The 25,314-nt window shown below is 35.1% G+C and overlaps 1 protein-coding gene across 10 annotated transcripts in view; it reads right to left on the reverse strand.

Annotated features, from left to right (window-relative positions):
• LOC115209656 (vacuolar protein sorting-associated protein 13D) overlaps positions 1 to 25,314 on the reverse strand; it is a 213,619-nt gene that overhangs the window by 84,054 nt on the left and 104,251 nt on the right. For all 10 annotated transcript variants that reach the window (XM_036501028.1, XM_036501029.1, XM_036501026.1 and 7 more), the window contains exons 32-47: positions 23,242 to 23,380; positions 21,519 to 21,687; positions 20,038 to 20,305; positions 18,445 to 18,625; positions 16,536 to 17,333; positions 15,073 to 15,312; positions 11,401 to 11,620; positions 11,030 to 11,251; positions 9,349 to 9,491; positions 8,186 to 8,284; positions 5,340 to 5,576; positions 4,175 to 4,304; positions 3,905 to 4,086; positions 2,468 to 2,549; positions 2,219 to 2,336; positions 375 to 436 (exon numbers count right to left, since the gene is read on the reverse strand). In XM_036501028.1, coding sequence (XP_036356921.1) covers positions 375 to 436; positions 2,219 to 2,336; positions 2,468 to 2,549; positions 3,905 to 4,086; positions 4,175 to 4,304; positions 5,340 to 5,576; positions 8,186 to 8,284; positions 9,349 to 9,491; positions 11,030 to 11,251; positions 11,401 to 11,620; positions 15,073 to 15,312; positions 16,536 to 17,333; positions 18,445 to 18,625; positions 20,038 to 20,305; positions 21,519 to 21,687; positions 23,242 to 23,380 — 3,290 coding nt within the window. The remainder of the gene's footprint in view (positions 1 to 374; positions 437 to 2,218; positions 2,337 to 2,467; positions 2,550 to 3,904; positions 4,087 to 4,174; positions 4,305 to 5,339; positions 5,577 to 8,185; positions 8,285 to 9,348; positions 9,492 to 11,029; positions 11,252 to 11,400; positions 11,621 to 15,072; positions 15,313 to 16,535; positions 17,334 to 18,444; positions 18,626 to 20,037; positions 20,306 to 21,518; positions 21,688 to 23,241; positions 23,381 to 25,314) is intronic.

The raw sequence follows: 25,314 nt of genomic DNA on the forward strand, positions 1-25,314 counted from the left end.
TGCATCAAATTCAGAAAGATTTTGTGACACCTGCAAATGATATAGGATTTGAAGAAGTCATAGGGGATGATGTGGCTGAGATGCTAGTGTGTCACAGACCAAGTTTATCAAATGAGGAGCTGATACTGTTAGAACAAGAGCAAGCTGATAATACAGAAATACTATCAAATCCACTTCAATTGAGAATATGGCTAAAGGGCTGGCACTTAAGAGAGGAGGGTCTGCAAGTTTTTGCTGATAACAACCCTAATCATAAACATAACAAACATTGCAGGAGGAGTTTACAATGAGTTTAGTTCCTACACTGCACAATAGAAAGGAATGATTCACCGTAAATAACAAACAACTATATTTATATAAATAGTTTAACTTACAGTCTATCTTTAATTCTAATTTTCTCTCAGCTTCTTCTATGTACTCCCAGTTGATATTGCACCTTAGCAAAAAGAAAAAAAAATTGCAGTACTAACTGAAAAAGTAAACATCAAGTGATTCATTATTACATGTATAAATTCAATATTATTAATGTATTTTCTGGAATACAAGTCGAATTTTTCAGACCAAAATTTACAACCAAAAGATGTAGATCAACTTACACACCCAGATGACTTTGATGGACAAACAATTTCAAGTGAAATGCTGCAGAATTTGGAAAGATAGTAACGATGGTTGAATGTCTATGCTATAAACTATGTCAACATGCATGTCAGAAAATACGGTATTGAATTCATACAGATCAATAAATTCATTACATTTATGGATTCAATATTATTTCTACTCTTCAATACAATAAGAACACTAAAATATAGCTATAACAGTTTAAGATCATAAAAGGAAACAGGAACAGATTTCTAAGTAGGGAAATTAGTAAATTTATTTATAGGGAGTGGAAAAGAAAAAGAAGTTGTGATACATATGCCTTTATCAGGGACTTATGTAGTGTAAGTAAAACCAGTTGATGTTTTTTTATTTTTTTTTATTGTGTACTGATGACATCAAAGAATGGACTGAAATCAAAAGGTTGACCGAATGTATGCATGCAACACAACACAGAAAGAACTGGCTAGTCTTGGCAAGCTGAAACCTGGACACAGGGAGGGCAACCAGCAGATGGCTGAGTTGGGAGGAAGAATAGTTTCTATGATTCTTTACAAGGCTTCCAAGACCTGTAAAAGAGAAGGAAAGAGGATGGTATCCTCAAACCATAGTCTTAGCATGAATGCTCACAATAGAAAAGACTCCACTAAAAGCACCCAAGGACCAGACTGTAATGTCAAAATGGGCGAGAGCTTAAATCTACTATTCACATAGGACACAGCAACACTGGACATCAGAACACAAAGAGCTGGAATCAACTCTGCAAGGCATCACATCTGACATACTAATGATTCTACCAATTTGCTACTCATGACTGAGAATGTTTTTTACTGACCCTGGAAAGATCTGAACTGGGTCAGATTTGAACTCAGAATGGAAGATTCTGGAATAAATACTGCCATGTATTTCAGCCAATGCATTAGTCATCATCACCGTCTTCAGCATCCAATGTTCCTTTTTCCATGCTGGCATAGGTTGGACAGCTCAACAGGAACTGGTGGGCACAAGACGGTACCAAGCCCAATGTCGGCTTTGGAATAATTTCTGAAGCTTGCTCTTTCAAATGCCAACCACTTTAGAGTGTACTGGGTGCTTTTTTCTTGCCACCAGTGAGGTCACCAAGTACTCACAAGGCCCCTCAGTTGAATGGGGTGTAGTAGTAAGGGATGTGAAAGTATGATAAAGGAACATATTCTCCCAATTTGATTTCTAGTTATTACTTAGGACATGGATTGGATTAGATTGTCTATGTTCAGTCCACTGCAGGATGAAGGCCTCAGCATGTTCTCTCCACCAACCATGGTTTGATGTGGAGGCCATGAATTTGAGCTTGAGATCATACTGGTTTGATGAGCCTATTCTGCCATACTGGCTTGACAGAGGAATGCCATTTTTATACTCTTACCCAAGAGTAGTTAAGTCAGTTATGTCGACCCTAGTGCCCTACTGGTACTTAGGACTTTAAACTAGGTTATTTACCTAAATGTTACTTCTGATTTCATTGTTCTTGCTATGTTCAGATAAAAACTTATTAGTACTCTTACACTCTGTAAACTTTGCTTGATTGAACAAGTTGAAAAAATTTTAAAGAGAACTTTCCCTTTTTGTTTTTTTAACTTACTTCCAAACTTCAATAAATGGTTCCCAACCAGACAGTTTGCGGTTGTAATAGTCTCCAAGTAATTTGAACATACCTCGACCCACTTTCTTGGGGAGGAGCTGTTGGTGAAGTTCTAAATCTGAAATATTGCAAAACCAAATATTAGTTAGATGATCAGTGGTAAGAAATAAAAATTTATAAAAAAAAGGAAACAAAAGAAAAAGTTAAAATGACATTTTAAGATATTTGACAAGAAGCTGGATAACTTACAGTTGAATGAAATTTCTGCAAGTGGTACATCAGCATCTTTACAATCATCAATGAGACAAATACAAATTGACGAGGCTTTTATCTAGAATGGAATAAAAAAAATTAGCATCAAAATCAAGAAAACAAAGTTACAAATTTCCAATGTTAGATAGATAGATAGATAGATAGATAGATAGATAGATAGATAGATAGATAGATAGAGAGAGAGAGAGAGAGAGAGAGAGAGAGAGAGAGAGAGAGAGAGAGAGGTCACTAAATATTTTAAAGACACTGTCTTTTTGATTTATAAATCCATCCCCAAAACCTCATATCTGTTAAAAGGCATGGCATGTAGAACAGCAGATTGCATAAAATGATGGGATATATAAAGGAAACTATCTAGTTTGTTATTACAGGGGTTTTATACTGCTAAACAATGAGGAATCCTCTGTAGAGGCTCTCATTCTGCTACAAGGAGCAACCAAATCTCCCTCAATTCATACAAGACAATCTTGAAAATAAGGAAGGACACAATGGACATTGACTTGAATATACAGAATGTTGAGATATCACGGCAGGAACACTTTTGATCATCAGTCTGCTTGATTACAGTTGACCTGAGCTTAAACAACGAGAGTTCTAGCAGAAAATTCCAGCAGACTGATAATGAAGAACAGTATAGTACATTTTGTAATTTTTAAATACCTTAAATGTACCGTATCCGAATTCAGTGAAATCCAGTGTTCTCTGGTTTTCCTTTTACATTGTCATTGGTGCCTTCAGTTTTATGTTTCAATTAGCACAATGGAAAGCAGAGGGGAATTCATTTGAAATATTAACCCTTTTGTTACCAACCCAGCTGAAACGGCTCTGGTTCTAAGTACAAATGTCTTGTTTTCATAAGTTTTGAATTAAAATCTTCCACCAAACTTTAGTCACAATTTTTATGTTCCTAACACTAGCTTAATGATAACTAAGTTATTTTACTAAATTCTTTGTTATATTTGAAGTAATTGAAGTAATTTCAAAATAAATTACAGTAATGTAAGGGTTAAGGTAGAAAATAACTTAGCTACATCTAACAATGATAGCATTACAAATTTTGATTTCCAATTATAAACTATATAGGCACGGAGATAACTGTACAGTTAAAAAGCTTGCTTTGCAATCACATGATTTTCAGTTCAGTCCCACTGTGTGACACCTTGGGTAACACTGCTCCAAGTCGATCAAAGCCTAGTAAATGAATTTGGTAGATGAAAACTGTAAACACATACATTATATATGCCATTATATATGCCAGCTCCAGAATAAATTTCTGTCCATGCTAGTATGGAAAAATGGACATTCCAAGAGATCTAAAACAGTTTCTTGAGAAAAACTAAGACTAGAATTTTTTTTTTAGTGCTTTTGATAAATTCTGAAATAAACGTGTATAAATTGTTAATTCTTTTTTACCTCAATACCCGTTAAAAACCAAGAATTTTGTTCAATATTGGAAGCTCTTCGAGATGATGAATATTGAGTTTGATAACTATGTTCACTAAAACTGCTCCTGGCAGAAGAGCAATTTAGGCCAGGCAGTGCATCAACTGAGCTCTCCCCAAGAGGTAACATTTCAACTTCCTGTACAGCTGGAGCTGAAAAAAATAAAAGGAAAATAAATGACATTTGGGTTACTTAGATTAAAACAGTGATTAGGAATTAGAGTAATGTGCATCAACAGACCTGTGCTTTTAAAATGGATGTTCTGGGCAGTTCTAGCCTTTGTAGCTTGTTCAGGTAAAGAGTCAGTGATGGCAATAAACATCTTTAAGTCATTGTAAGACAAACGAATGTTTAAAAGATTGAGTGTCATCTGTATGATAAAAGAAACAAACATGACCATAGAAGAAAATCAGATAAATGCAGCACAAGAAACAAATATAAACAGAATTTCAGCATGAATTTTCATGCTATGTATAAGCATATTTTATGACTTAGAAAAGGAAAGACTGTCTCTATGGCCCTTTCAAGAACCTCCAAGACTGATGGTAGGAAAAGATGTTATCTTTAGACCAGAGACCCAATCGGTTTAGACTCTGTTAATGATGTCTTAAGGTTAAATTATTAACCATCGTGCCAACAACCACCTTGAGCTTCATGTGTCTGACACATGTGGGCATGCCTACAAAGTCAGAAAACAGCACAGCTCCCATGACTTTCAGAAACAATTTTTCACACTGAGTTGGTGAAGCATGGAACAAACTACCTGCATCACTTGTTAGCTGCTGAGACATTACATCCTTTAAAACCTCCATGCTTCCTGAAATTCACCAACACTACACCTGATATCCTCTCCCTCCATGCACATGCACACATGTATATCATGGCTCATACACTGTTCACTTTCCTGACATTTGTACATAATTCTATGTACTGTACATGCACCTTTGATGAGTTGTAGTGCACCTGAGCATTATACTTAATAATTTCATTATTATTATAAATGGCAGCATTAAACTAGATGACAAAATAATACCCTGCATTTTTGAGCAAAAGAAGGGTTTTTTACAAAGTCATACAACCTGCTGAAAATAACAGTCAAACATCTTTGAATCACATTTTACAACCTTAAAAAAGGGAATATTTGATAATGTAGTATCAAAAACACTGCAAAAATATGAAATGTTTTTGGAAAATACATATTTGACTATAGGTCTGGGAGTAGTTGATTATATCATACCTTAATTGTCATTTTATTAAGCCCCAAGAAGGATGAAAGGCAAAGTTGACTGAAGCAAGACTTAAATTCAAAACATGTTAGAATACAAAAATCATTTCATCAGACACTCTACAAATTCTGTCAAATAACTGTAATGTCCAACAGTAACAATAATTATAATCAACTTACTTCAAGAACTAGAGGATTTTCCACAGCTTGAGCATCTAGCAAGCCAGTAACACGTGAAGTTGAGCGATCTGGCAATGGGTTGGCATTAATTTCTATGGTAATGCTGGTTGGATCAATAATTGAAAGGGCAGTTTCCTCTTCTTCCATTAGAAAACAGGAAAATACTTCTAGGCTCTGCAAACTGCATGACAGTGGTAAGTCTTGTGCTTTCGGACGATACCGTAGCACAGCAGTGCACTGTAGATAAAGACAAACAAACAAGCAATAAAGAAAACTTTTATACGTATATTTTCAGAGATAGAAACATGATAGAGAATCTCACTGGACAGTTGACTTAACATTTCTTTCCCGTTTTTGTTCTTGTTTAACCCTTTTGTTACCAACCCGGCTGAAACCAGCTCTGGCTCTGTAGTACAAATGTCTTGTTTTCATAAGTTTGGAATTAAAATTTTCCACCAAACCTTAGTCACAATCTATGTTTCTAACACTAGCTGAATGATAACTAAGTTATTTTACTAAATTCTTTGTTATATTTAAAGTAATTGAAAGAAACACAGAGAATCTCAAAATAAATACAGTAACAAAAGGGTTAATAAAACACAACATAATGAAATGCATAATCTATGTTCACTATCTGATACCATGTATAGCAATATGTACTGAAGCTGTGATTGCACTTACAAACCTTTACTTCATACAGGGTGGTTCCAATTCTTTCTTTTTATTCACTATGTCACTGACAAATAGTACAAATATATGTCAATATCCACCTAGATCCTCCCTCTGAAATAACTGTCCATAAAGATCCTCTCTTAAATCAATATATCTCAAATAATTATGGAGATGTACTTGCATAGCGAGTGACTTGATCTGAGATCGTGTGCTGGAACGAAAACAATTGCAGCGTGGAAGGTGTTTATAAGCCATTTAAGAAACACACAAAAATCGTTAGATTCACTTCAACATTTAAATTTAATTTGTCAAAATATTTTCGGCGCTTTGAGACCACAATGCAGCACAAAGTTTTGTCAGTGAAGAGGTTGCGGTCTCAAAGCGCCGAAAATATTTTGACAAATTAAATTTAACTGATGAAGTGAATCCAATGGTTTTTGTGTGTTTCTTAAATGGCTTATAAACTACTTCCATGCTGCAATTGTTCTCTAATAATTATCCATAACATATGGGAATTGTGTGTAAAAATGGTTTGTAAATTCAATGCCAGTTTTGGCACCTGAAGAAAAGATATCAAATCATTAAAAATGGGATTTATTGAAAAGCAGAAAAAATTAAATTAGCAGCCCAGAAAGTAATTTTTCCATCTATCATTAAAGAAAACTAACAAATCAATGGCATCTTAAAAAAAAAAATAATAATAATAATAATAATAATAATAATAATAGCACACACACACACAGAGAGGATTGAAGTGTTCAAACATTTACAGAGAAATGTGTAGATCCTAAAATATGTATATTTTAGTAAGTATAAATACCATTAAATTTATACCCCAATTCTGCAGCAGAATCCATATGGATAATAATGGCTTTGATTTTAGGGACATCAACCTCAGTACACGATTGGTACTTAATTTTATTGACCCCAAAGGGATGAAATGGTAAATCTGACCTCAGCAGAATTTGAACTTAGAACATAATGAATTGGAAGAAATGTTGCTACCAGCTCACCACCTAATTTATATGGATAATTTACATGGTTAATAATCCCCAATAGATATTTCGGTGAAATCAAGTTAAGGATTTAATAATATAATTACCAAAATATAGCACATGTACACACTGTGAGTATAGGCAAGAATGTTTGAACATTTACATACTAGAGTTCCTATCTTCAGTTTGATGCTCTCCAAATCTCTGACCATTGTAAACAAGCCTTCCAGGTATATAGGAATAAGCAGAGTAATGTGCCTTTTCTAGGGTCACCTAAGAATGGTCACTATAAATTTGAATTTGTAGTGGATCTTGCAAGCATGAAGTGGATTCGATCCACCATAGCCAAATTTAAATTAACACTGCAACAGAACTTTTTCCATGGTGGAACAATGGTTTTTCTTTGACAGCAGTTTTGAATTTTCCAGATGCCTTTAGCTAGGCCGAAATAATGTCTTCACCACTTGACCCTTTTAACCTCTTCTACTTCATCAAAAGCTAGAATAGAGATAACAAGACTACCAACTAAATCTGTTGTTCTCAATGATATATCTATCCTTCTGGATAGTTATAAAAGCAAGAACACTCCAAGCAAAAATCAGTCTGTGACGACTCAACGAGTTACTCACTTCAGTGACAACGAAGTCTGACTGACCAACTAGAACCTTGGTCAGAGGGAGAAATGAAGTTTACTGTCAGCAACTGTGAGACAACGTCCCACACCCTACAACTCTCACTAGCTCAAAATTCTGTTCTGTTACGTCATCATTCTATCTCTCTCTGTAATTACTACTAAACAACGAAGAGGACATAAACACAAACTTTACTTCGCATGCTTTTTGATTTATCATAACCTGCCCGTCGAGAAAAGGTATTGTAACATAACGGTAAATAAATATTTCCTTAAAACTTCATGCATTGTTCATCTTTCACATTCTACAACATGCAATTATAACAACAAATTTTTATCGTTACAAATTTAATTGATCATAAACATAATATAAACTGAGGAACTAAGATGGCACATCCAATATAAAAGACTTCACAATAGGATATCAAACTATAAAAATCAGATTTATATTGAATCACACAGGCATATTAAAAGCACAGACCTTTTCCTGTTAATAAATTAAAACTTTTGTCTTGAAAGTAACATCTAATACTAATATTGATATTTACCTTCAGAATAGCTGCTTCCGTGTCCCATGTAGACATGTCAGCAACAACCACAAACTGCGTATTTCTGACATTGACTTTCAGCTCAAATGGCACCTCAGTCTGGAAAAGTGAATCAACAGGTACGGTGAACAGGAGAAGGGCAAGTAAGTGATACTGAATATTTAAGCAGAGCTAGTTAAATCAACATAAACAGACATACTATGAGTTGAGTCAAAATCAACAGATATAGAAGGTGTAATTACATGAAAAAGGGGGAGGAGAGAGAGAGAGAGAGAGAGATAGTGTCAGTGTTAAGAGAAAACAAGAACTGCTATACATGCTCATTAATCCAACAAAACTAAAAAGTATTATATATACTCATTTATCCCAAATTACAATCATATGTTAATAATAATAAGCATTCTACATATTACATATTTAAACAATAATTAATACTAAATACATACTAGCTTTTTGATGGGTTTTATTTCTGCTTCAAGCCTTGCTCCATTTTCTTGTAGAGTTTAATTTTGTCATCTTTCAGTCATTCTTACTCTTCTTACCTCCACTCACTTCCCTTCAGGATTCTCACTCACACCATTATTTTTCTTCCTCCCACTATATGTATTTCTTACATTTTCCTACTTTCTATTAAAAATCTGCCCCCACCTCTTCTCTTCATTTCCTGATGCTTTTTTCTACACTCACAAAAACACCAATATCAATCTCTTTGTCTCTCATTTGTTTACTTTATAACTATTTCATCACACTGACTCTATAATTACCCCTTCTTTTTGTAGAGTTCAATGTTTCTTCTTTCCACCTGTTCCCTCTTTTTGTGCTATTCTTTCTTCTCTCTTTCCTATCCCTCTCTATATTTTTAACTGCCAAATGTTGGCTGTTATTGCATGATGCATATATTTATACATCTGTGTGTGTGTGTGTGTGTGTGTGTGTGTGTCCTTCTCTTAACATTGTGTGATAGTTGTAAATGAGTGTCACACAAGCAGTGTCATCCATTTTCAGTATTCTGTGAAAATATGTCTGGCCAAGGGGAAATATTACCTTGCTTGGAAACAAGTGAAAGTTGGTGACAAATTCTATCCAATCATGCGAAAGGGGAAATTAATACAATAAAAAATACACACACACACACACATACACACACACACATGCATACTTACTTGTTCAACAACATGACATCGTCTAGTCACTATTCCTTGAGATCTGTTGAGAGGACTGCGTGGCCTCAAAATAGGTGTGGAACTTTCAGAGGGGTTTCTGATCTTCACAGTTTCAAATTTGACCTCTGGCTTTTTATCCATATCTGATTTAAAAAACAAAAAAAAAAGCCATCAGTTTAATATTTAGATATCCAAGTGATAATTATAAACTATTTCCACAGTAACTTTTAGCCTAAACAATTCTTGCTACATATTAAACCACACCTAGGTACATCAACAAAGTACAAGAATGCAACTACAAAATCATTCTGATAACACTGCCCTGTCCAATCAATACTAACAAGCTAAAAAAATAATTTACTTTTCCCTGAGCCCTAGGACTCTCATAAGGCTGTTTACCTGAATTCTGTGGTATATAAGAGACCAAGACCACAACATTCCCTCTAAATGCGATGCCAGTTCCATTGCAGAGTTCAAAACCAGCACTTTTGGGGAGAGGAAATAAGTTAATAATATGCAACCAAGTACTTGACTTGTATTTTATGTTATTGATCCGGAAAGGATGAAAGGCAAAGATGACATCAGTAGAATTTGAACTCAGAAATGTGTCGGAACAATTATTGTGATTAATAATAAATTCTTGTATGTTCCATCTTCTGTCTTTCATTTGTTATATATATATATATATATATAGGGAGAGTTTACGAAAAAAACAAAAGACGAAGACAGGTGGTGTACAAAACAAACAGATGTATTAGTATAACGCTCAGGAATACAAAAAGCCTTTTACGTTTCGAGCCTACGCTCTTCTACAAAAAGGGACACAGAAAAAACAAGGAGAGAAAAAAAATGCGTGTAGTGGCTAACGATCTATCATGGCGTCATATATATATATATATATATATATTCACACACACACACACACACACACACATACACACACACACACAAAGATATTTGCAACATTAATTACCTCACAAGCTGCCAGATACAAGGGTTGTTAATTATCAGAAAAACTTACAGAAGAATAATAGCTGTCATGCTGTGCCCAAGTTCCCCTTGTTCATGTCTGCATTAGACCACCACTAAAACTTCTAGACATACAAGTAGTCTGGAAGAAACACAGCATGTCAAAACTACCTCACTGCACCCTACATGATAGACCACTGCATATTAGCTTGTGTGGGTCAGTCTTCAGTAAAGTTTTTGTTTCATGGGTTGCTATCTATGTGTCCTAGATCTACTTCAGCAAGGTTGAGCAAGAGCTACACAAATAATACAGCTTCTGAAAACATGGACCAAGGAGCACAATTAAGCAAGAGGTTAGCAGTTCATATTCTGGCCCTAGTCCTGTATTATGTTGTGTCTTGTTTGTTGTCAAGCTGGCTGAATCCACCTAGGTATAATGTGGTAGGGTTCAGTCACAAATAGCAGCAACAGTCCAATGTTGATTTCAATTATGCTCGGAGAGAAAAAATTACATTTTTCAAGAAATGAAATGGGTAGGAACCAGCAACACTGTTATAAAAATTAAAATGCTTTGGAAGCCAAAAAACACAGAAATTTGTATCTCAGCACAGTGCTGAGTGTGGAATTTCTACTAACTCCCTTACAAAATTCACACAGATGAACATTGTACAGTAAACTAAACATTGCCTTTTGATCAAAGTCTAATACTTACCTAAAAATGGGTCCTCAATATCAGTGGTGAGAAAGTTATTGACGGCTAGCAACCAGTCAAAGATGCACATCAGCCGCATGTTATTCAACAAGACAGTAAACAGCTTCACTTGATTGGTGAATTGAAAATATAGCTCCATTTGCAACTTGCTACAGGTATCTACTTGTTTTGATGGTTGCAAGATGTTACTAAACACATTTGGAGCTTTCCCAGGTGGAAGATCTGTATTTTGAAATGAATGATTAAAATAATTTATTAAAATAATAAAAATTTTATTTTTTAACTCATCTATTTGGTAATATACTGGGTACAAAAATGCATATGAAATTAAAGAAATGAAAAAGTGTGAAAGGAAAGAAAAAAAACAGTACCTTTATATCTAGTGTCAACTGCTCGTATTTCATGAGAAACCAGATCAACATCTTTGGTTCCATTGGAGCGTGTTTTCACCAGAAGATTAGAATGAATGAAATCAAATCTTGCCAAAGAATCTTGGGATGTGTTTTGCCAGTCAAATAATAATTCTACAGTGATGTTTCTTAAGTCAATTTCCATGAGCATATTTGTCCACACTGAACCAGATGGAGGAGCCTAGTAAATAATAATAATTACAATAATAATAATAATAATAATAATAATAATAAAGGTTGTATATAAAGGTCATATATACAACATATCAAAGGTGATAGAGGCCTTATACAGCTAGAAAGCTATTACAAAATAACCACCATAGGACTACAGAAATACCTACTTTAGAAGCAAGGAAAACTAATACAAATAGCCACAAAATATGAACAAAACAAAAAAAAACTGTTGTCTGTCTTTAAGGAAGCTGACAAAAACAAAAAAGCAGTCATAGTACCAAACAACTATGAAGAAAAAGAAGAAACAACTAAAGCTGTAAAACAACTGAAATCCAAACTAAAACTGGAACAGTAATGTATCATGATAAAATGATGGCAAGAAAAGCCCCTACATGGCAAATATTGGGTTAAGCTAAGCAGAAAAGAAATAGACAAAGCAAAACCCTAACAATGGCTGAGAAGCTCAGGACTCAAAGCAAAAGCTGAAGGATTTTTAAGTGCAGCACAAGATCAAAGCAAATCACCAAAAACATGTAATGACAAGAAATACAAGTAACTGCAGAATATGTGGTGATGGAGAAGAAACAATAAATATTATTGCCTTTGGCTGCCCCGTCCTGATGAAGAAAGAATATATTCACAAACATGACAGAGTTGGGACCTATAGACACTGGAAGCTATGCCAACACTATGGAATAATAACAGAAAAAAGATGGTATAGGCACACCTGACAAAAGGTCACAGAAAATGAGAAAGCAACCATATTCTGAGATATGCAGACAGAGAAATTAAGGCCAATAAGGCCGGATTTAGTTGTCAGAGATCACCAAGAAAAAATGCATTCTAATCACTGTATGAATACCAACAGGTGACATTTCTCTAAAAGTAATAAAAAAACTTTCAAAATACAAAGATCTGCAAATAGAGGTAACTTGAATGTGAAGCCTAAAAACAGAAACAGTAAACAGAAAATAGTAGGTGCATTAGGTATGATAAAAAAAAACATTCAGACAAATACATAACAAAAACACCAGGACTTACAAGTATATATAACATAGAGAAAATAGCACCACTACACACATCCTACATAAAACACTTTCAATACAGTGAAAATAAGAGCACCACAACAAACCACAGCACATACCCAAGGCAAACAGAGCTGCACTCGGTAGTACAGAGAAAGCATGTGATAAAAATAAGACTACTAAATAATAATAATAATAATAATAATAATAATAATAATGAGGTTACGGGTGCTTGGTACAAACATACACCAGAAAAGGTAATGGACAAAAAGGGGAAAGCAAAAATCCTCTGGGACTTTGATTTCCAGACAAACAAGGTGTTAGAGCACCACAGGCCGGATATAGTAACCTTTAGGAGGGACAAACAAGAGTGCCTAATAATTGACGTGGCAGTGCCAGGAGATCAACATACCATCATGAAAGAGAAAAGGTTGATAAATACGGAGACCTGAAAATTGAGATTGCTAAGATGTGGCAGCTACGAGAGTCAAACATAAAGCTATCCCTATTATCATCGAAGCATTGGGTTCAATAACACCTAATCTGAAAAAACAAAAACTTTAGAAATACCCTACAATCTAGAATTATTGTAAAAGTCGGCATTACTTGGAACTGCATGCACATTGCATGAAAAAACGGTCTGTTTGAGGTCCTTGTTGAGACTTGACAAACAGTACAAACCCCCAGTAGGTACAATATCTTCCATCAACAAACCCATTATATTGTATACTGTGCGACATCTATAATAATAATAATAATAATAATAATAATAATAATAATAATAATATAATAATAATGGCTTCAAATTTTAACACAAGTCAACAGTTTTTGAGGGGATGGTTAAGTACCAGTGTTCAACTGGCACTTATTGGTTCCAAAAGCATGAAAGGTTTATTTGAACACAGAAAATTTTTTAAAAAACTGTAAGAACTGCAGCTAAATGTATTGTTTGGTGCTGATTCTACCAGCTCATTGCCATAATAGTATTTTCTAATTTTAGAATAAAGCTAGCAGTGTTGAGGGGAGGGGAAGTGAATTCCATCAGCCCTAGCACTTGAAAGGTACTTTTTTTTATCCATCCTGAAAGGATAAAAAGGTAAAGATGACCTTCGTGGAATTTGAACTTAGAAAATTAAGAGCCAAAAGAAATGCTAAGCATTTTGCTCCAACACAAACAATTCTAATAATAATAAATATCATTATCATCATTAATGGCGTTAGGAAGGGCATCCAGCCATAGAAACCATGCCAAATCAGACTGAAATTTGGTGCAGCTCTCCAGTTTACCAGTTCCAGTCAAACCCATACCAGCATGGAAAGCAGACGCTAAATGTTGATGACTATCATTGTTGTTGTTATTTCAACTACATAAGGCGGCGAGCTGGCAGAAACGTTAGCACACCGGGCGAAATACATAGCAGTATTTCGTCTGCCGTTACATTCTGAGTTCAAATTCCACCAAGGTCGACTTTGCCTTTCATCCTTTCGGGGTCGATAAATAAAGTACCAGTTACGCACTGGGGTCGATGTAATCAACTTAATGCCTTTGTCTATCCTTGTTTGTCCCCTCAATGTTTATCCCCCTGTAGGCAATAAAGAAATAGGTATTTCATCTGCTGTTCAAATTCTGAGTTCTGAGTTCAAATTCCGCCAAGGTCGACTTTGCCTTTCATCCTTTCGGGGTCGATAAAGTAAGTACCAGTTACGTACTGGGGTCGATGTAATTGACTTAATTTGTCCTTGTTTGTCCCTTCAATGTTTAGCCCCTTGTGGGCAATAAAGAAATAAGAATTGTTACTGTGCTGGACAAACTGCTTAGTGGCATTTTCTGACTTTACATTCTGAGTTCAAATGCTGCTTGGAGTCAACTTTGCCTTTCATCCTTTCAGGGTTGATAAAATAAGTACCAGTGAGTACTGGGGTTGATGTAATCAACTAGCTTCTGCTCCACAAATTTCAGGCATTGTGCCTATAGTAGAAAGGATTGTTATTTCTACTATAGACACAAAGGCCTGAAATTTTGGGATAGTGGCACTACTTGATTACACTGACCCCAGTACCTAATACATGTTTTTCCATGCTGGCACAGGTTAAATAAGTGTTTTCCAGCAGAGCATCTCACCACTTTTGGTAGTCTAGTGTCTAGTTCCATGGAGATCAATATAGCAAGTGAAAATTAAATAAAACTAGATCTCATGTAAATTTGAATTGTTTTTATATTCTTATTATCAATAATTGCTGGGAAACGATAAAAAATATAACGATTCCCTTTTTAAATTACTTCCACAGAATATGGATGCCATGTAAAAAGTACTGATGTGGGTGCTGGGGCCACGTAAAAAGCACCCAGTATACACTGTAGAGTGGTTGGCATTGGGAAGGGCATCCAGCCAAAACAGATGTTTAATATTAATGATGATAAAACTAGACATACCTTATTTTGTGGCTCTTTCAAATGTGTCATAAATGGTCGCTGGAAGTCTGGCAATGTTTCACCAATATTATGAGCAAGAATACCCCGCAATAGTTTGAACTGTTTCAGAGTAATTAAAGCATGAATGGAAGACAGCTTGCCAGTCATATGAATGTTTGGAGCAGAATGGCTAAGTCCCCGATCAAGATTCCGTTCCACTTGCAGATGTAATGCACATTTTTCTTTGAAGATTTTACCAGTCTGCAAATAAAGAATTTCAAATGTGTTATACTGAATATTAAGTTGTCACACAAATTTCAGAAATGAATATACAATTTTAAAATATAATCTCTACATAATGTGATAGGAACCTTCTCTCCTATGACAGCATCTGAGGATGATGTAGCTAATACTTTTAAAGAGTTAAGTTATTATTTAATCAGACTTTAAATGACTTGATATAAATTTTCAGATAAATACAATAAAACTCAGTAAAATTTATCCTAAAACTCAACATCATACCACTGTCCCAAATACTATTATGCTGATTTTTATCTCCTAATAATTCAAATATACATTGCACAGTAAAATTAAATTTTCCAGGAAAATAATTTTACATAAATTTTTCCACTAAAATAGTTTACAGATTATTAATCTTGTGTTTAGAGAATATATTCACAATATTTAGAGTATTTTTCAATATTTTATTCCAGACAGATTAGAACTAGTACTCAAGTGGTTAGTCTAGATATGTATCTGGGAATAAGACACATAATGACAATTGAAGATCAAACTGAATGGAATATGGTGGTGAAATATTTACAATATTAGCTCTCCTTATAGGTGACAAACCCGATTCAGGTATCTTTGAATTAACCCTCTTGATACCAATCTACCGAGACAGCCTCAGGTCCTACGAAACAAGCTTCTTGTTTTTAAGTGATATAAATTAATTTATATACCAAACATCAGCTTAATAGTGACCAAGTTATTTTACTGAATTATTATTTAAAAAATTAATTGAGACAAAGGTAGTGTACTTAAATAAAAATATAATATTAAAAGTTTTAAATCAAATTTTCAAACTGTCAGTTTGTTTTTAACAATTAACTTTCTTAGGCTGAAAATAATTTTCAAATATTTTTTATACCATAAGAAGATAAAATACAGAAAGTGTTTTGTCCAGAAAAATACTAAAGTTGCAACTGAAGTTGTCATCAATGAATAACATGAATAACAGTTTTTGGAGCTGAAATCATTATGAAATAAGAGTGGACCCTGGCCAGTATTTATTTCTGACATGGGCAAATTAGATATAAAAAATGAATGCTGTTTTTTGTTTTTTTATGAGTTATAACCAACATTATTAGGCTATAACATAGTTTAATAATTTAATATTAATTTTCTCCCGTTAAAGTGGACAACTGAAGTAAAAACGTTTAGATGACTGTATGGCAAAATGAAATATGTAAAAACTAACTTACATCTCTTTCAATTGAATAAATCGGTCCATCAGATGTATCAACTTTAACCAACTCAGCTGAATACAAATCCATATCAGTCAATGTTACTGACATTACATCTAGCAGACAGATGTGCTTCATGGGGTCACACTGAGCATAAGCCATGCTCTGCTGAACAGACAACGTGAAAGGGTTTATAGTCTTTTTTTCCTGGGCAAGCAATGGTGCTGACAGTTTCTTACAGAATTTACTACTCTGTGGAGAGGAGAGTTTGTCAGAGCTGCTATCAGACAACACACGGCTGTCCAGTACTGAAAAGTTGCATGGAGACAAGCACTCCAATGTTGACAGTACAACAGTCTCTTCTGCAGAAACATTCTCAGTGGGGTCAAAAATATCAGAAGATTTTGATTCACTCATGGATGACGCTTCAAGTTCCCCATCTCTGATGTCATGTTCAAGACTACCATAAATGCTTTGGTTCATCAGATCAACATCAATTTTAGGAATAACTAGTGCAGGCTTTTCATTTTCTTTTGGCAAACTCTGATGGAAAACACTTTGAGTCATTGGTGTGTAACTACTCACAGAATTGGAGGCTAGTTTGTCATCAGAGTGAGTAGAGTTGGCTGAATTGTACTGTCTACCTTTGATGGTTCCAATGGAACCATCTAAAAGGAACTGGTTGGTAACACTAAGCCGTCCAAGTTCAGCAACGAGTAGGCCTGTTGTTTTATAACTGTAAGGAAGCAAAATCACAGGACTGTCTGCTTCAATGTTCATCTTAATGCGAGCATTACGTATCATACTTGCTGAGATCTGATAAAAAGAGACAAAGGAAAAAATAAGATTAGAGAAAAATATGCACAAAAGTCAATAGTTCTTACATGCAAACATCTTCATGTATACTTGATTTTGTTTGTTTTTTTACTTCTATGTAAATCCTTGCTATGTAATAATTTTCAAAAGCAAATTTATTTTAATTATAAAATCAGATTAATAATAACTGTTTTTGTTTTATTTATTATAGCAATTATAATATAATAGTAGTAATTATTTTAATTACAATAGCAAGTTAACCACTATAGTATCTAGTTTAAAATAATAAATTGAGACTAAGTGTCAGAATGTCAATGAAAGACTTAGCAACATTTGCATACATGTCTGGGAAATGCAAAACAATGGAGTAAACAAATAATAAATGGTCTCGTGGATCAGGTTAACCTCTTCGGCAATTGTCAAAGGGATGTATGAGAAATCTTCCCTATGTGCACATACTATTTTTATCTGATGTGCATAGTCCTTTTTAAAAACACCTATGCATACACACACACACACATATATATATAAAGTATATCAACACTCCTATGCAAATGATATTACTTTTCATCCCTCTTCAACTAAAATGGTCTCTCAAATAACTGTTTTAGTTTACAGTCCAGATACTTACTAATCAGACCTTGCATAAATATTTGCATTTATGTACATTTTGGTATATTCTACTGACGAAAGTAAAGTAATTTTTATATTACTAAACCACAAATTGTTTGATCTAGAATTAGAATCATTTGACATCTATTTCTAGTGTGTAGGTGCTGTTTCTCAGTATCCTTAATTATATCTGTATAATGATATATATATATATATTTCTCTCCTTTTTTTCTCTCTCCTTGTTTTTTCTGTGTCCCTTTCTGTAGAAGAGCATAGGCTCGAAACGTAAAAGGCTTTTTCTATTCCTGAGCATTATGCTAATACATCTGTTTGCTTTGTACACCACCTGTCTTCGTCTTTTGTTTTTTCGGAAACTTTCCCTATATATATATATATATATATATATATATATATATATATACACACACACAACTTCGTGTGTTGCAAATAGAATTTTTTTAAATAACAGAAACCAAAGGGTTGACTATATTTGCCTTACCTTTTTACCAATGGATGCAGCACGAATCCGACCCATTCTGTCATGTAATTGCAGAAAATGCATACAGAATGCTGTTACTTCACTCTGGAATCTATCTGTATACGTGTATTGCACAGTTGCCATATGTAGTTTAACACACAAATCATATGCCCTCTGCATTCCTGGATCATCCCCAGCATATCTGAAAAACACACACACACAATCAATTGAGATGTTAAACTGAACTGTCAACATGTTGATTTCAATCATTCTTCCTACAACACACATATAAATATACATGCTACATCCTTGGGATAATGTAGCTATGCTTTGCTTTGTCATAAGCCCTCAACTCTTAATGAAGCTGTAGATGTGTTGTGACATGTTAAAATCCTGGTGGAGTCCCTACCTTTCTATGTATGATCACAAGTAATCTTTTGGTGGGAGAGAGATGGGGAGAGAGAGAAGAATTAACCCAGTACAAAACTAGAGTTTTATCTCTAACCTGAAAGGATGGAAGCAAAGCTGACTTTGGCAGTATTTGAACTCGGAGTGATAAGAGTCAAGATGAATATTGCAAAGCAATCTGCATTATGCTCTAACAACTCTGCCAACTTTTCCCCACCACTATAAAACTACAGTGAGCGCTATGTATATTGTCCTCCTCAGGATCATTTATTGACAAATACCAACACCTCTGGTCAAGGAAGACATAAAGAAGACAATTTTCTTCTACCTTTTTCTTTACTATCCACAAGGGGCTAAATACAGAGAGGACAAACAAGGACAGACAAACGGATTAAGTCAATTATAATGACCCCAGTGCGTAACTGGTACTTATTTAATTGACCCCAAAAGGATGAAAGGCAAAGTCGACCTCGGCAGAATTTGAACTCAGAACGCAGCGGCAGACGAAATACCACAAAGCATTTCGCCCGGCGTGCTAACAATTCTGCCAGCTTGCCGCTTTTAAAAGAAGACAATTTTCTTCTACCTAAAAAATCACCAGCTGAGCAAAAGGTTTGTAGTGTTTCTGCTAGGATCTGTTGGTACACTCAAACAGTTTAGTTATAAATGAAAAATTATTTTCCATCATCCAGGGAACCAACACATTTCAATTACAAGACTTGAATTTTATATCTAATAGCAATTGCAATTCTAATAGAAAACAATTTGATAAAGATTTAATGAAGGATTTGGAAGGAGAAGCTGATAAAGGGTAGAGATACAAGTATATCAGGTAGGCTTGAATAGGCAGAAGCAGGCGGATAATAATCAAATACAGAAATCCCTCGCTATATCGCAGTTCACTCATTACGGTTTATTATTTAAGCTTATGTCGATTCCTCCATGGTGTTGTTTTGCATTTATAATAAAATAAAAATATACAAATTATAAAAATAATTTTAAAAATATGCAGTACAGTACTGTTTCTACTTTGCAGATTTTCAACTATTATGCGACGTTTTGGAATATAATACCTGTAATAGTCGAGGGATTACTGTAGTTCAAAGGAGCAGAGGCTTTACATTTAGTTACTACAGGAATGTAGTGTGTGTGTGTGTGCATGCAGATGTATACATATGAATTTTATGGTACAAAGTATATGCTTACTTGAATATATCAAATGTAAGGGCTTGATCTCCAACACTGATGAATTTTTCTCGGAAATTGAGGCCATATGGTGACTGGTCAAGCACAGAGATACTGCCAAGTTGACCAACAACATGCGTGTTGCCGTCATGCAGGGACAAATTGGCTTTCAGATTGGACACTGTGGCTCGAGCCAGTTCATACTCTGGTTTATTCATAATTAGAGTGAGGCTTTCGATATTCATGTGAAACTTTGAGTTAACAACTTCTTCACTTTGAATAGAGTTATCTAAAAGACATAACAGAAGATTTTGATAAAAATTATACACATGCACACACTCGTTCAACATAGAACATGTAAATGAAAACATCATACTCTGGTTGAAACAAAAAAAAAATCTTGAAATGAGAGCAAATGTGAAAGACTGAATTAAACACATTTCCTATGCTGGTGCCATGTATAAAGCACAGAGTGCATTCTGTAAAGTGTTTGGTGTAAAGAAGGACATCCAGAAGTAGAAACAATATCAAAACAGACAACTGGAGCTTGGTGCAGCTCTCCAGCTTGCCAACTTCAGTCAAACCATTCAACCCATGCCAGCATGGGAAACAGACATTAAATAATGATGATGATGATGATGATGATGAATAACATTTACATGAATTCAATGATGCAAAAACAAAAAGAGAACAATTTCAATTTACAAAATGGGAAAACTGGATAGTAAAATGTTAATGTTATATAGTTTCTGCGATGTCAAGTAGATGAGGGATAAGATACTAGCTTTGATGACAACTAACTTTTACATCCACAAGAAGAAAATGAACTCAACACTGCAAGTCAAAAGAAGTAGTCATCAAGTACACAGTGATCCCACTGTTTACAACACTGAATTACGCTACTTCCTGCTGAGAGACAAGATAACTTAGTTACAGACAGTAGAGTGTCTTAGCTAGACACACAAAATGGTGTGATGATAGCATATGAACTGCTGACCACTTTGTTGGTTGTCCAGGGTCATACAAGAAAGCTGACACATCTTGAGAAAATAAATTCATGGAATGGGTTAACTTGGGTGATTATCGTTCCCTGTTTGAGAAGTGTAACAATGATTTCTAATATAGTCACTAAGCCACAAATGGTATTACCATCAATGAAATTGACCCCAGTGGTAAGCCTAATACACCACCATCTGGTACTTTATTGCCTTTAGTGGAGTATAATCCTGGTTACACTCCACCCAAAGTTTTCCTCTATATATTGACAGGATGAACATTAATTACATCGATCTCACCAGACTGTGAAGATTTGCAAAATTAAGAGCACTGCCTGTCCTCTCCTAACTTACCAGAAAGATGAAAAACTAGTTTGGCTTCCATAGGATTTGATCACAGGGTGCAAGGGAACACAACTAAATATTGCAAGACATTCTGTCATCTACTGCCATAAAATAAAAGAGACTAAAACAAAATGAAAATAAATGAATAAAAAAAAAGGCCACCTTCAGTGTCCAACGAGGAGTCTTGACTGGTTGAGAAAACATTTGGTGACTGGGCTCCAGCTTCTTTAAATGTAGCCCCAAGACCCAGGAAATCAAGTAATACGACCCAAGTCTGCAGATTAATGGTTGTATCCAAACTGCTAAACTGAATATCAATGGAGCGATTGATCTATTGAAAGACAAAGAAACAAGGACAATTATTTCATCATAAGCAAGACATTTTTTCTTTCTTTTTTTTTACATTTGAAAACCTACCTTTTATCTTTCATGTTTCAGTTATTGGGCTGTGGTCATGCTGGGGCAGTGCCATGAGTTCTTCTTTGAACAAATCAACTCCAGTGCTTATGTCTTTTTTTAAGTCTCATACTTACTATATTGGTCTTTAAAGTCATGGGGATATTAACAAACCAACACAGGTTGTCAAGCAGTGGGGAAAGGGGACAAACACAGATGCACACATACACACACAGTATGTATGGATGTACATATGTACATACATATGATGAGCTGCTTTCAATTTCATGTACCAAATCCATTCACAAGGTTTTGGTTGGCCCAGGCTGCAGAAGAAGAAACTTGTCCAAAGTGCTGTGCAGTGGGACTGAACCAGAAACAATGTAGTAACAAAGCAAGCTTTTTAACCACTCAACTATACCTATACCTACAGCAGCTATTCTGGTAAACTTGGTGTAAATAGCAGTAGCAGCAATTAATCTTTCAATCAAATTGGCGGAAACAGTTTCCATTGATTTGATTGGATTCCATCCAGCTATAAGACAACTGCTTTTCTAGCTGGGTGCTCCTCTTAATGCTAATCAATGCTATAACCATTATCATTATTATCGTCATTGTTAAGGTGGCAAACTGGCAGAGTCATTAGCAAGCTGGACAAAATGATTAGTAGTATTTCACCCATCACTACACTCTGAGTTCAAATTCCACTGAGGTCGACTTTGCCTTTCATCCTTTCAGGGTTGATAAATTAAGTACCAGTGAAATTCTGGGGTCAATGTAATAGACTAGTCCCCTCCTCCAAAACTTCGGGCTTTGTGCCTATAATAGAAAGGATTATCATCATCATTGTTACCAATAGGCGCAGGAGTGGCTGTGTGGTAAGTAGCTTGCTTACCAACCACATGGTTCTGGGTTCATTCCCACTGCGTGGCACCTTGGGCAAGTGTCTTCTACTATAGTCTCGGGCCGACCAAACCCTTGTGAGTGGATTTGGTAGACCGGAAACTGAAAGAAGCCCGTCATATATATATAACCCATGCTAGCATGGAGAACGGACGTTAAACGATGATGATGATGATGATGATATATATATATATATATATATATATATATATATATATATATAGTATGTATGTGTCTATGTCTTTGCATCTGTGTTTGTCCCCCCAACATCGCTTGACAATCGATGCTGGTGTGTTTACGTCCCCATAAAAGAAACCAATAGAATAAGTATGAGGCTTACAAAGAATAAGTCCTGGAGTCAATTTGCTCGACTAAAGGCAGTGCTCCAGCATGGCCACAGTCAAATGACTGAAACAAATAAGAGTAATGTTATGGATAAATGAACTAAATAGTATCTCTTCTGATATCTAAATCATTCAATAATAAAATAACATCAATAATAAAAAAAACATCTATAATGCTTAGAATGAGATTACTATTTCTATGATATTTATGTTTAAAAAAAAACAAAAAACATTGTTTTCACCTGTTTATAGGTTTCTTGAAACTGAGGACACTTGCTATCAACTAGGAATATACTAATGTGAACCAGAGGTCCACTGTTAGTCACTTGTTCCATTGAACCCATAGGAGAAGGTGGTGGTGTACAGGGGTAGCATCCCTCACTGAAAGATAAGGGTCAAAATAATAAAATACAATAAATACTTGAAAGTTTACAGCAGAGACAAAAAAATTATACATGGTATATATAAAATAAACAGGCCCAGACTTGGCTGCATGGTTGAAAAGCTTACTTCTCAATCATGTGGTCTCAGGTTCTGTTCTACTGCATGGCTTTGTGAGTGGATTTAGTAAATGTAAACTGAAAGAAGCCTGATATATATGTGTGTGTGTGTGTGTGTGTGCTTTTGTAATTACCCTGCCTTAACATCATGTGATGTTTGTAAATAAATACACAAGTAATGTTATTGGTTTCCATACTTCTATGAAAATATATCTTGCCACAGGGAAATATTACTTTGCTTGGAAACAAGTGAGGATTGGTCATGAAAATTTACCTCAAACAAATTTCATCTAACCTGTACAACCATCGATGCTAAGTGGCAACTACAACGATGATAATGTATTTATTCAAAATCTATTCGCACTTCAACAATTCAATTAATATTACTGCTGCATATGCAGCAAATATGTGAAATAACTTGCAAGGCAAAACTGCTGCTAATAACCTGTTATTAGTATTTCACAACAAAGTCTGCAACTAGGTTTCAGTTTCCATTTGAAACTATACTTCAAATGCAATAAGAGTGCAGCAGGTATTTTTAGGTAAGCTAACTAACTTATGCAGAGCAATATGCCTTAGCTATGCCCTACTTTAATTATATAAAAAAATTCTAAGGAATGAAGGCCACCATACACTGACTGAGATCACCTTACCAGCTCACACAGTAGTCATCACAGAAATTTTCAGCCACACTAAATGAAGCTAGACAACAGATTTGATGAAACATAAAAAGCCTGTCGAACTAAATGTTCATGCTGTAACAGCATGAACATTTGCAGCTTGGTTTCAGAAGAGAATGAAGTGAGACATATTAAGTGTACAGAACTTATCAGTTAAATCCAAACAGTTGATAAGCTTTCAATATTGTATGACTGTTGAAGCAGAGTTGGTAATTTTTTGTTTTAATTCTTAATTATCATTACTTTGGTTTGGAGGAAGCGGCTGTGGCCATAGCCTTTGCAGGCTCTTCCAAACATTTATATTATTTGGTTTGGCATGATTTCTATGGTCAAATGCCCTTCCTAATGCCAACCACTTCATAGTGTGTACTAGGTACTTTTTATGTAGCACCAGCACTAGTGAGGTTGCCATACAGTAGAGAGAGTTACAGTACGAGACAAGGGGCCAGAACAGAACTGGGTTCTTGAAGAGAAGCTACACACACACACATACATATGACGGGCTTCTTTTGGTTTCCATCTTCGCTCAGAGTGTAGTAAGCAGGCAATTTCAGGAGAGATATCTACAAGGAGGAAATTTCTAAGGGACAACATTTTGGGAAGAAAGGAATGGATATCGTGTTTAGTGTGGAACCTTTGACAAAGTAAACACAACATGACAGATGGAAAGAGAAGAGACACATGAATTTAGAGTACCTGAGTGGAGACAGCATGATAGTAGCCACCTCTGAAGAGAAGAGGTCATTGTAGTAGAAAAGACAGAGAGCGGGTACAGCACATTTATGGGCCAGATGTGGGAGTATTTCTAGATGCGGTTACTTTAGCAACAGTTAAATATCATATAGGTGGAAAGTTAGAACTTTACACCATGAAGTAAGTAACTCAACAGCTTATCATGTTAACATCCACTTTTCCATGCTTGCAAGGGTTGGAAAGAGTTTATTGAAGAGGATTTTTTTTTATAGCCAGATGCCATTTCTTTCACCAACCCCAATCTATTTCCAAGCAAGGCAGTAGCTCTCTTTGGCTAGACATTTTTCTGTAGAATATTGCAAATAAAAAGCACCCACTACACTCGCGGAGTGGTTGGCGTTAGGAAGGGCATCCAGCTGTAGAAACACTGCCAGATCAGACT

This window comes from Octopus sinensis, linkage group LG3 (assembly GCF_006345805.1).
Source record: "Octopus sinensis linkage group LG3, ASM634580v1, whole genome shotgun sequence".
In the NCBI taxonomy this organism is placed as follows: Eukaryota; Metazoa; Mollusca; class Cephalopoda; order Octopoda; family Octopodidae; genus Octopus; species Octopus sinensis.